Below are 12,249 nucleotides of genomic sequence, written 5' to 3'. Positions count from 1 at the left end.
AGAAGATTCTTGAGAGTCCCTTGGACTGCAAAGAGATCAAACCAGTCAATCCTAAAGGAAATCAACCCTGAATATTCATTGGGAGGACTGATGCTAAAGTTAAAGCTCCAATACTTTGACCACCTAATGCGAAGGAAAAAGACCCTGATGACTCATGGAAAAAGCCCCTGATGGAAAAAGACTCATGGAAAAGACCCTGATGCTGGCAAAGAGTGAAGGCTTGAGAAGGGGGCAACAGAGGATGAGATGGTTGGATGGCATCACCGACTCAATGGACATGCATTTGAGTAAGCTCTGGGAGTTGGTGATGGACAGGGAAGCGTGGTATACTGCAGTTCATGGGGTTGCAAAGAGTCAGATACGACTGAGCAACTGAACAACAACAGGGCTTCCCTGGTGGCTCAGTCGGAATCCACCTGCAAATCCACCTGCCAGTGCAGGAGATGGGGGTTTGATCCCTGGTCTGGGAAGATCCCACATGCCATGGAGCAACTAAGCCCAAGTCCCACAACTACTTAAGCCTGTGTGTCTGGAGCTCATGCTCCACAACAAGAGAAGCCACCACAAAGAGAAGCCCGAGCACTACAACCAGAGAGTAGCCCCCATTCGCTGCAACTAGAGAAAAGCGCACGAAGCAATGAAGACCCAGCAGAGCCAAAAACAAATGAATAAATAAATAATTTTTTTTTTAAGGCAAAGGTACCTGCTTCCCTTCTACCCATTTACTGTTGTCTGTTGACTTGTCACACATACACAAAAGACCTCCTGCGCACCATCAGGTCCAGGAAAAATAATGCAGGCCAACAGTCATTCAGTGCCCTCCATGTGCCAAGCCCTGGTCCCCAGTGCCTCACATGCAACTCGCTGAAGCCTTTCAACAAACCCACAAGAGGGTTATCGAGGCCCAGAAGGTTAAAAAACTGGCCCAAGGTCACCCAGCTAATAAGCCACTGAGCTGGACTTTGAACCCGGGCCGTGAGCTTTCAGAGCCTACTCTGCCCCACTAAACACGCGTCACAGGCAACAGAGCTGAATGAAACTGTCCCTTTGGCCCAGTTACTGCTCTGGGAGCCTGCAGGGTGCGGCCCTACAAGAGCTGGAAAGGCATCTGGCTTTGAGCTGATATAAGGACAGGCCAACGTTACCATGAACCCCGCTGCAGTCTGACAAAAGCTGAAGGAAACCAAGAGATCTAAATCCCAAACAGAGATGTATCATCAAATGACCGTTAGGATTTACAGAAAAGGGGAAACCGCTCTCGCGCTTTCTCCCGCCTGTGGTTTCTGGCCTTCCCTTCTGTGTTTCAGAAAGAAAGAAAAAAGAAAATGACAAAAAAAAAAAAAAAAACTAATAACTTTTCAACATACTTACTTATGATTTTATGTGTCAGAAGAAAGCAAAAGCAGAGAGGTGAAGACACCTCTGAATGGAATTCCAACAAACTAGCAAGGGGGGCTCCCAGGGTGGAGCACTGGGGATCTAGGAAGATAGCAAGGACTTCGGCAGCTCACAGAGGTCAAGTCAAGGAATGGCAAGATGTGTGACGCAGGTAAACTGTATACGGATTTCTCAGCGTCAGACAACTGCCATTTACTTTCTCTATTCTTATTTTTTTTTTTTTTTAAAAAAAGGCCTCTGTAGTTCAGTAAATGTGGGCAATGCCAAGAAGAACACTTAATTAGCAGAGGCTCATTTAACACTGTTGAGCCCAGAAAGGACCAAACTCTTGAAAAACCCTTAAGAATCACAAAAAAAGATCGTCACAGGGCCCTGGGCAGAAATGATGTAACTAGCTGAAGAGAGAAGCCACACCACCATCTTCTCTATTTCAGTCATTTGCATACATCTCATCTCCCTTCCGGGCCTGAGAGTCCCTCCAGGGCAGGAAACATGCTCTCCAGCCTCTTTGGGGGAAGGAGGCTAGTCAGGCTGAGCCCTTGGACAGGAGGCTGCCCAGGGGGTGACCTAACTTCCCAAGAAGTCTGGAGAGCCCGCTACTTGCTGCCCAGTCTCCCATTTCCCTACTCACCCCCAAAGGTGCAAACTTCTTCAATCAGCTAATCTCTCCTACAATCTCACCTCACCAGCTGCTCAACCCTGGCTCTTCCTCCCCTTCCTGATCCCATCTGGGACACTCTTCTGGGCCCTCAACAACCCCAGTCCTTTGCCAAAACACACTCTCTCCCTTCCCCTCTCATGGAACACACTGACCCTCCAGGACACCCGGGTGGACAAACCTCAGCCATCTCGACCTCATCTCCCCTCCCCACCCGCTTTCTCTTCCTCCCACTTCTTCCTTTCCCCTCTCCAACGCCCCCTTCAAGACATCACTAAACCCTGTTGATTTTATCACTCCTCTTCTGCCTTATCTCCATTGTCACTGCCTCAGTTATGCCTTTGTTGTCCCTCTTCAGAGCCATAGAGCTACATTTTAACTAGTTACCTGGCCTCCAGGCACCCAGCACCAGGTCCCATCCTCCATATTATTTCCAGTGTATCTGCCACCAAGTCCCTGACTTCTTGGCTCACATCCAAAATGGGTATGAAATACTGCTTCCTTCTTTACTGTAATCTGTAGTCGACCCTTCCAGAATACAGTTTTTTGTTACTAGATTTCTCTTTAACCTTTATGAATCACTTATACATCAGACACTTTCCAAATATTACTTTCTTTGACCCCACGAGAACTCCACAAGTTTGGGACAACTATCTACCCCCATTTCACAGATAAGGACGACAAGATCTGGTTACTTGCCTCAGTTCACAATGCAAGCTAGTGACAGAGGGCAGATTCAAGCCCAGGACTGACTCTTGAAACTGGGCTCTGCCTTCCATATTTTAAGGAGGACACTGAAACCTTGGAAAGGAGCCCAAACAAGACAAATGTGATGGTAAAGCATCTTGAAACCAAATCATGTGAGGAAGGAACAAAATGAAGGCTGTTTGGCTTTGGGAAGAGAGAATTTTAAAATTCCATGGTGGCAGTCTCCAAATATTTGAAGGGTTGTCATGTGAAAGAGGAAGCAAACATATTCTGTGTGGCTCCAAATGGCAGAGCTGGGCCTAGCCTAGCAGTGGAACTTACAGAGAACACATTTTATCGCAACAGTCTTACCCAGGCCTCTCATAGGTGGAGAGCAGCTAAGGAGAAGCTAGTCACTGTTTGTCAGGGGTGGTACAGGGGACATTCCTGCCTTGCGTAGGCAAGTGGCCTAGATCTGTGTTTCTGTGCACTGTGCACATCAAAATCACCTTGGGTTGTTTTTAAAAATACAGATGCCTGGCCCCACCCCAGACTTATCGAAACAGAATCTTACGGCTAGAGACCGTTAGTGCAAGGATTACAAACCAGGAAATAAGTCTGTAAGAAGGTTCACTCGAATCCTCAAAAGAAGAAATACAAATGGCTAATCACACATGCAAACCTGTTCCACTTCAAGACTAATGAAAGGAATGCAAATTAAGAGTGATATGCCATTGATCGCCTATCAGATTGTACAGGTTAAAAAATATTAATTGCCAGTGCTGGTATGTGGGGTGGGGGGAGGAACACTCACACATTCTGGTGACGAAACAGTAAATGGTAATAACATTCTGCAGCACAATTTAACAGCAGGTTTAAGGGGAACTTTTAATGCTAAATACGTATCTAATGTTGAAGCAAGCAATTCCAATGCTACAAATTTATCCTAGAGGGATAATCTAGCAAGTTTGAAAGTGCCTGCTCAAAGATGTTCATTCAAATCCATGTTTATACCTGCACTATCCGAAAGAACTTTCTGCAGTGATGGAAATTTGCTCTCTGTGCTGTCCTACTTGCCAACTACTAGACACATGTGGCTATTGAGCACCTGAACTGTGGCAAGTACAGTTTAGGGGCTGATTTTTAATTAACTTTAATTTTTTAATTAATTCAAAGGCAAATGTAAATAGCCACAGATGGCCAGTAGCTACTGTCCGGGAAAGCTTGTGTTCAGAATGCCACAAAATTATAGCTTCTCAAGGTATCAAACAATAAAGGATGATTACCTATAATCCACCAACAGTGCAATTTTTGGTAGTCGTTACACATGATTATGTAGATTTATATTACTGATGTCAAGAAATGTTCTTAAAATATGGATAAGTGACATAATTATTTAAAAGTTTGTATGATAAATTTGTTTAACACGTTCAGCTTAAGAAACAAATTGTACTTTGATGCTTCTAAGTAACCTCTGCACTGGGCTTGCAGACAGATCCTTCCTTTTCCAAACCTGGAAAAGCCAACAGGAGCAGTGAGACTATTTGATTGGGAGCCCAGCTAAGTCTTTGAACCAGAGTGTGTGTGTGTCTGTGTGTGTGTGTTAGTCACTCAGTCATGTCTGACTCTTTGTGACCCGCCATAGACTGTAGCCTGCCAGACTTCTCTGTCCATGAGGTTTTCCAGGTAAGAATACTACCGTGAACTGCCATCTCCTTCTCCAGGGGGTCTTCCTGACCCAGGGATCGAACCCAGGTCTCCTGCATTGCAGGCGGTCAAAACCCATTGCAACGGCTTTATTATTTTGCACTCATTTAAGTATATTCCACAAATTCCCCTGGGAAGAGGGAGCAGGGGAGCTGATTCATTTTCAGGCCTTCCCTAAATGCGAACCTAAGGAACACTCCTGGGTGTGTGTGTGTGTGTGTGTGTGTGTGTGTGTGTGTGTGTGTGTGTGTGTGTGTGTGGAGAGCTTTTCTCTACTGGCCTTGTGTGCAATGGGGCCAGCCTGGGGACCATGCATGCGCTGCCCTGCCTCAAGGGGCTACAACCCGTAATATCTAGCAACTCTTTCCTGATCCTTTGGCGCACAAGGAATTGAGGGTATATTCAGCAGCAGCAAGCAAACAATTTTGAAACACCTACTAGGTGACTTTCCCAGGCTAACACAGGGACTCCTCCCAAGGGCATCCAGAATACAAAAGGTTTATCAAATGGCTTTGTTCTCCCATACACAAACAGCTCCATCCTGAATTCTAACAAAAACAGCGTTAAAACTCTGCATTCTAAAATGTGTGTATATATGTAAACACTTCTCAGTTAATCACATACACTCTCAGGTTATAATATTCCTCCCCAAGTCTCTCTTGAGAAATCTCTGCCAGTGGTTAATTCTGTAATTATCCCTTTGCTTGGGTTAAAAGTATCCTTCATTAAAAAAAAAAGTATCCTTCATAAAAATGCCGAACTTACAGGAAAATGCAGCCACAAAACGGTCTTTCTTTCTCTGCTTCATTATGTAGTTAACAGATTCGAGGAAGTACTGATAACTGGATGAAGGTCTGAATACACAACTACATGCTATATATAGCCCAGGCCTTCTGAATTTTTCAAACAGTGAACAAAACTGAATGATGTTAGCAATATGCCAAAAAGGGTATAACTGTTTTGTTTTTTTTTTAACAAACCACCTAAACAGGAAATTCTGTATATTTGTTCAGCTTGGTGGGTTTTCCAACTTCTAGTAAAAGATACACCACAAGAAAGCTTAATCTGCTGCAGGAATGACTCCATATTGGAATCTAATGAATGTGACTCCATGTTGAAGCCCTAACTTGAGTGTCGTGGGTTTACAGCAGCAAGTATAAATCCCACCTCAGTTGTCACAAATAAACATTTTGGATCTTAAATCAGAAAAGAATCAGACGTTATGTCGGCAGCTGCAATGTGCATGGTCTACTCACTCTCCAGTCACGCGTGGCTTTGCTTAATGAGCTCTTGGTGTCAGGAAAGCAGGGGCCAAGAAAGAGAGCCATTTAGGAGAGTATACTCCTTTACGATTGTTTCCTCATTTCTTAATTGACTGAACCACTTTAAAACAGCATTCATTAATGTGCTATGAATAATCTATAACTGACTTATGTATATAATCTGGGCATCCTCCTGACAAACACATATGTACACCCAATCCAGGCTGAAACTAATGAAACAAATGAAAATAAAGTCATCCACATTCACTCATCATTTTAAGGCATCTAGGATTGTGTCTTGCACACAGTAAGGACTCAACAGATATAGATTTAGATTCCTAGGAATCAGTTCTCCCCACCTCCCAAAATTTCAGTGTGGATTACATACCAAAGGAATAAATAAATATTTCTGTGCCTTGCCTGTTAAAGTCTGTAGCCTTGGTCCCAAGTAAGCTAGGTTGGCAGCATCTCTCATTGGAGGCTCCTCCCACTAACAGCTTTTTGAGCTTTGCCAAAGAGTCAGTGGTTAGGAAGGTACCTGTGTTACCCCAAATCTTTTTTCAAACCCGAAAACCTGAGCAAGAATGCTAATGTTAACTTTATGCTGCTGAGGGTGGCAGGTCAAATGCTGGTCAAATCCCAGTGGAGGTTTGCTGAGGCCCATTTATTCTCTTGAGACCATCTGTCCGCTTCACAGGGTGTGGTAGAGGGCCAGCCATCCTGCTTAAGTGAGATTTTTCTTTCTTCCTGAATTTAGAAAAGGGTTTCCTGTGCTAGGGAGATTGAATCACTTGTTAACAATCACCCGAGATAAGAGCCCTGGTACAAATTCCCTACACACAGCTTGCCTTCCAATCTTAACGGGCTGTGCTGACAATCGAGGTTCCAATCTGACCCCAACAGGACCTCATTCTACAATCAGTGAGACACACAATAAGCCAAGTCCATTAAAACAACATTAAAGGTCTGGGTTTTTAGCTCTGCTAAACAGCAGGATTAAACTTTCAAGGTTCCAGCCAGGATAAAGAGATTTCTTTAAAGTCACTTGGCTTTGCACAGTTGTAGCTATTAGGGATCAGATCTTTATCTCAAAGGTACATATTTTGCTTTTGATCCTCCTCCAGAACTCCCACTAATGTCAACTTTCTCCACAGTTGGGATCAGGTCCCTGGCCTCCTTTTTTTTTTTTTTTTGGCCTCCCTTTTATGTTGGTTTTATCACAGATACTACAAGATCAACAGAAAAATTACAAGGAAAAGCTGTGAAGTTCCCTTCCGATGATAAGTTGTTTTAACAAAAAGAGCTCACTCTTAAATGGTGAAATTAAAACACAGCAAATAACTTGCTGTAAGGTAGAGGGACTGTAGAGAGACGAAAACGAACAACCAGCCAAAGCAACAAAACAAACAGTAATTAACCAGTCTGATTGCTTATTTAGGTTTTGATCGCTGGTCCAGGAAATTGGAAACAAGCGTCTCGAAAACAGAAGGGGCCCGTTAATACCCGTCCGCTGAGCTCCAGAGTCTGACAACCCGAGGGTGCAACGGAAGGGTTCCCAAGGGGTCAGCGTGCTTTCCAATCCCCATCCCCCAGCCCTGAGCGGTGGGGCTCTGAGCCCAGGTTCTCCATCCCCGCACTAGCGCACACCATCTTCTCCTAAAACCCCGTGGGCCCATCTCCTCGCCTCTGGAGCGCTCCGGGTCCCAGGGGACACCCTGGCCCTGCGGCTGCCGAGCCCGCGCCCACTCGCCCCGGAACCCCGTTGTCTCCAATCCGCTCCCTTCTGGGCGGCAGCGCCAGCGCCAGCAGCACCCCTTCTACACCCATCACCACCCTCTCCCCAGGAGCAGGAGGAAGTCGCTACGCTTCCTCTGTTCTAACCGCCCGCCGGAGCTTGGGCGCCCGGGGCTTTTTGGGTGGGGTTCTTTTTTGTGTGTGTACACGGTGTGTGAGTGTGAGTGTGTGCGCGCGCGCGCGTGTGTGTGCAAAACGCTCATCGCATCCTTCCGCCTAGGCTGCCTCAGGTGCGGCCAGGAGGGAATCGAGATCTCGCCGCGCCCGGGTCGCAGGCTCTTTGTGCCGGGTCTCGGGGAGCGGGGTCCGCTCTCCAGCTCACGCTCCCCTCCCGGGCCCCGGTTCCGAGCCCCCGATGGCCCGTCGGCGACCAGCCGGGCGCACGCCTCCTCCGCCGTGCGGGGCAGCAGGGCAACCGCGGCGCTGTCAGCGGGCGCCTGGGACTCGGACCCCCAGCGAGGGGTGGCCGCGGCAAAAACTTACTGAAGCGGAGAAAGAAGCGCGGAGCGCACCGGGCGGCCACAGGCTGCGCCGTCCCGGTGCCGGCCCCGCGCGCGCGCGGGGGAAGCCGCCCGGTCGTCCTCGCCTGGAGCGTGTCCCCCGGGACCCCTCGGTCACTCACCAGCACCACGGAGCTCCGCACGGCCTCCGACACGCTCTGCCGGAGCTCGGCCGCCGTGCCAGGCTTGCTGAGCCGCTTGGTGAATTTGCGCACTTCGGCCATGGCAGCGGCGGGCAGGTCTCGGCGGGCGTGCTCAGTGCCCCGGGCCGGGGCGGCCGCGGCTGCTCCCCGTGTTTACACGCCGGCTGGCCGGCCACATCGCAGCTCGGCGGTGGCGCGGCCCCCGCGGCTCCGCCCCCCGCCCCCCGCGGCCCCGCCCTCCCTCGCTCGCTCGCAGCCCTGCCCCGCGGCAGCGGCCGCTCCCTCCCCTAGAGAGCCCGAGCTCCGCGCGCGAGCCGCCGGAGGAGGAGGGTGTGTCTGGCGGGGAAGGGTGCGCGGAGGGGGGGGGAGCGCGGGAGGGGGGCCCGGGGTCACGAGGGAAGAGGGGGGAAGTGGCAACCGCTCGGGCTCCGCCCGCAGCTGATGTTGCTGGTGCAGCCTCATCCGGGAGGGGAGATCTGGCTGCTTCATTTTTCATGTGTATTTGGGGGGGGGGGGGGGGGGGGGCGGGGGCGGGGGGACACGGAAAGTCGCCAAGTGTGCAGTACGCTCTACTCCAGCGCGCCTTTCCCGCCCGCGAGGCTGCAGAGCCCGCAGGAGGGCTGGGGAACTCTACCCTCCCCCGCACCCCACCCCTCAAGCCCCCCAGGGCAGGGGCGCCGGAGCGGCTGGGGAAGGACGTGGAGCGGCCGCCTATTGTGTGCTTCGCCCGGGAGGGATCGCGCAGATGTCAGAGGTCGAAGGAGGGAGAATGGTTTTCCGGCCGGAGCGTCGTGCCTGGGTCACCTCCTGCCCACACCGTTTTTCTTACCCATCGGTCCTCCTCGCGTTTGAGCGGGGGGGCAACCTCGGAGAGGAAAGTTGCTGTAGCGAACCCACCCCCCCCGCCAGGGCAGGGAACAGCTGGGTGGTGGGGGTCTGAACCTCTGGCAGGTTGTCTAGTTGGGCAGAGACTGCTGTGGGCCGGGTCGCGGGGAAGGGAGGGGGGCGGATAGGAGGGTGGTATTGGGAAGGCAATTATCTGGAGTCCAGAGGATTTACTGATCTTCTAGAAGCGTTTACACACCCTCCTATCACCTCTCCATTTCCCACTCCTTTCCTTATCCTCTTCACCTTCCAAGAAATTGTTTCCTAAGAATCAAAGAACACATTTTGAACCGAGATGTAAAATAAAGATGCTTAAGACAGAAATAAATCACAAGCTGGAATCAAGATTGCAGGGAGAAATACCAACAACCACAGATGCAGATGGCACTGCCACTCTGATGGCAGAAAGAGACGAGGAACTAAAGAGCCTCTTGATGGGGGTGAAAGAGGAGAGTGGAAAAGGTGGCTTAAAACTCAGCATTCAAAAAATGAAGATCATGGCATCCGGTTCCATCACTTCGTGGCAAATAAAAGGGAAAAAAGTAGAAGCAGTGACAGATTTTAATTTCTTGGGCTCCAAAATCACTGTGGATGGTGACTGCAGTCAAGAAATTAAAAGATGCTTGCTCCTTGGGAAAAAAGCTTTGACAAAACTAGACATCATATCACTTTGCCAACAAAGGTTGGTATAGTCAAAGCTATGGTTTTCCCAGTAGTCACAGATGTGAGAGTTGGACCATAAAGAAGGCTGATCACTGAAGAATTGATGTTTCCAACTGTGGTGCTGGAGAAAACTCTTCAGAGTTCCTTGGACAGCAAGGAGATTAAACCAGTCAATCCTAAAGGAAATCAACCCTGAGTATTCATTGGAAGGACTGAAGCTGAAGCTCCAATACTTCAGCCACCTGATGCGAAGAGTCAACTCATTTCTCATTGCAAAGAGTTACCTGATGCTGGGAAAGATTTAAGGCAGGAGGAAAAGGGGGTGGCAGAGGATGAGATGGTTAGATGGCATCACCGAATCAATGGATATGAATTTGAGCAAATTCCAGAAGATAGTGAAGGACGAAGGAGCCTGGCATGCTGCAGTCCATGGGGTCACAAAGAGACAGACACAACTTAGCGACTGAACAAGACAGAAATAAGGATGTGAATCTTGAAGTACTTGTGACCCTGTAAAGCCTCCTCAAGTGCAAAGTGAGGTTCTGCTAACTGCAGCAATTTTGTCTGGTTACTTAATGTGTTGAGAGTTTGAAAATGGGCAGTCATTTCTGTGGAGCCATGCAGCGCTTCTAAGTGGATATTACTACCACCATAAGGGCACATTCCCCACTTTTCCCATCTTCAAAGACCAAGCAGTCACACCTACATATAGGGCATGCATGGTTGATGGCTTCTGTGAATCCAGGGAAGGCCAGATCTCTTAGCAGCATGTCTATTTCAGCAGCCATCACATTAGCCCCAATAAAACATAGACAAAGGTTCCAGAGACTTTGGGACCTGGAAGTCCTTTAAAGGTAAAAGCCTTTTATCACTGATCTTGGCTTTGCATAGTGCATGTGTGTACAAAATTTGTTAATCACTGAATGTTGGTAGATCAGCCTGAATTCACGCCTCTGTTCCACGAGTACCTGTGTGTTCCATACTGTTGGTTACCTCCACAGCAGCCATAACACTTTTTCCTTGCTAAGGGAGCCCAGATTTATTTCTGGTATCAGCAGAGCCACGGGGCTTAAGAAATGCAGACAGGTGATGAAAGGCAGCTCCAGGTGATGAATTATGACTGGTTCAAAAGAAAATCATGATAACCTCACTCTCCTTTACCAGTTGTCATCGTTCAGTCACTAAGTTGTGTCTCACCCTTTGACACTCCATGGACTCCAGCACATCAGGCTCCTCTGTCTTTTGCTAACTCCCAGAGTTTGCTCACACTCATGTCCATTGAGTTGATGCCATCCGACCATCTCATCTTCTGTCGTCCCTTCTCCTGCCTTCAATCCTTCCCAGTATCAGGGTATTTTCTAATGAGTCAGCTCTTTGCATCAGGTGGCCAAAGTATTGGAGCTTCAGCTTCAGCCTCAGTCCTTCCAAAGAATATTCAAGGTTGAATATTTATCCTTTACTAGAGTAATGGTCTTAGCTCCCATTCAGTTTGGGCCAATGGAATATAAAAGAGAAGTGTGAGAGGAAAGCTCCCACCTTTCTCCCCTGAGAAGATATCCCCTTTCTCCCTGAGAGGTATCTTTTCTGGCGATGCATCTGCTCTTGGCAGCCATTTTCCAACCACAAGGGAAGTCCAAGACCATCAAAGAGGAGCAGATCCAGAATCCAGACAGCATTGAACAGTTGAACCAAACTTACCTAGTACTGCCTACCTCTGAGAAAAGTAAACCTTTATGGTTTATGCAACCTTTAGTTGAAAATTCTGTTTCTTTTAGCCAAAAGCATTGTTATACTACAGACTCTGTTGTAGCCATTAGAAGTATATATTGTAAAGTAATTAGCCTCCAACTAATGAAAATAATTGGGAAAAAAAAAGAAGTATACAGGGTTGAACAAGACAGGCAAGGTTCTTCTGGTGTAGCTTACCTGCTAGTGCTAGCAGATGACCATGTTAATTTCAGAAAGTGAAAAATACTATGTAGAGGATTAAGTTAAGATGATAGAATAGAGAGTAACTAGAGTTGAAGACCTACTTTATTTTGTTTATTAAGCTTCTTATTTTGTTTTGGGGTATAGCTGATTAGGGCTTTCCCGGTGGCTCAGACAGTAAAGAATCTGCCTGCAATGCCAGAGACCCCTGTTTGATCCCTGGGTTGCGAGGATCCTCTGGAGAAGGAAACGGCAACCCACTCCAGTATTCTTGTTTGGAGAATCTCGTGGTCAGAGGAGCCTGGCAGGCTACAGTCCGTGGGGTCACAAAGAGTTGGACACAACTAAGAGACACACTTTCACATAGCCATAAACAATGTTGTGATAGCTTTGGGTGACTAGCGAAGGGACTCAGCCATACATATACAGATATCCATTCTCCCTTCAAACTCCCCTTCAATCCAGGCTGCCACATAACATTGAGTAGAGTTCCCTGTGCTATACAGTAGGACCTTGTTGGTTATCCATTTTAAATATAGTAGTGTGTACCTGTCAATCCCAAAATCCCTCCATTTTAAATATAGCAGTGAATACCTGTCCATCCTGAACTCCCTAACGGTCCC

The 12,249-nt window shown here is 48.0% G+C and overlaps 1 protein-coding gene across 2 annotated transcripts in view; it reads right to left on the bottom strand.

Annotated features, from left to right (window-relative positions):
* Positions 1–8,380, bottom strand: part of DOCK11 (dedicator of cytokinesis 11) — a 202,450-nt gene extending 194,070 nt beyond the window's left edge. For both annotated transcript variants that reach the window (XM_043895989.1, XM_043895990.1), the window contains exon 1: positions 8,129–8,380. In XM_043895989.1, coding sequence (XP_043751924.1) covers positions 8,129–8,230 — 102 coding nt within the window. In that variant the 5' untranslated portion in view covers positions 8,231–8,380. The remainder of the gene's footprint in view (positions 1–8,128) is intronic.
* Positions 8,381–12,249: the final 3,869 nt, after the last annotated feature.

This window comes from Cervus elaphus, chromosome X, assembly GCF_910594005.1.
Source record: "Cervus elaphus chromosome X, mCerEla1.1, whole genome shotgun sequence".
Lineage (NCBI taxonomy): Eukaryota > Metazoa > Chordata > Mammalia > Artiodactyla > Cervidae > Cervus > Cervus elaphus.
The sequence above is the reverse complement of the archived record's forward strand: the minus strand, read 5'-3'. Positions and strand labels throughout refer to the sequence as shown.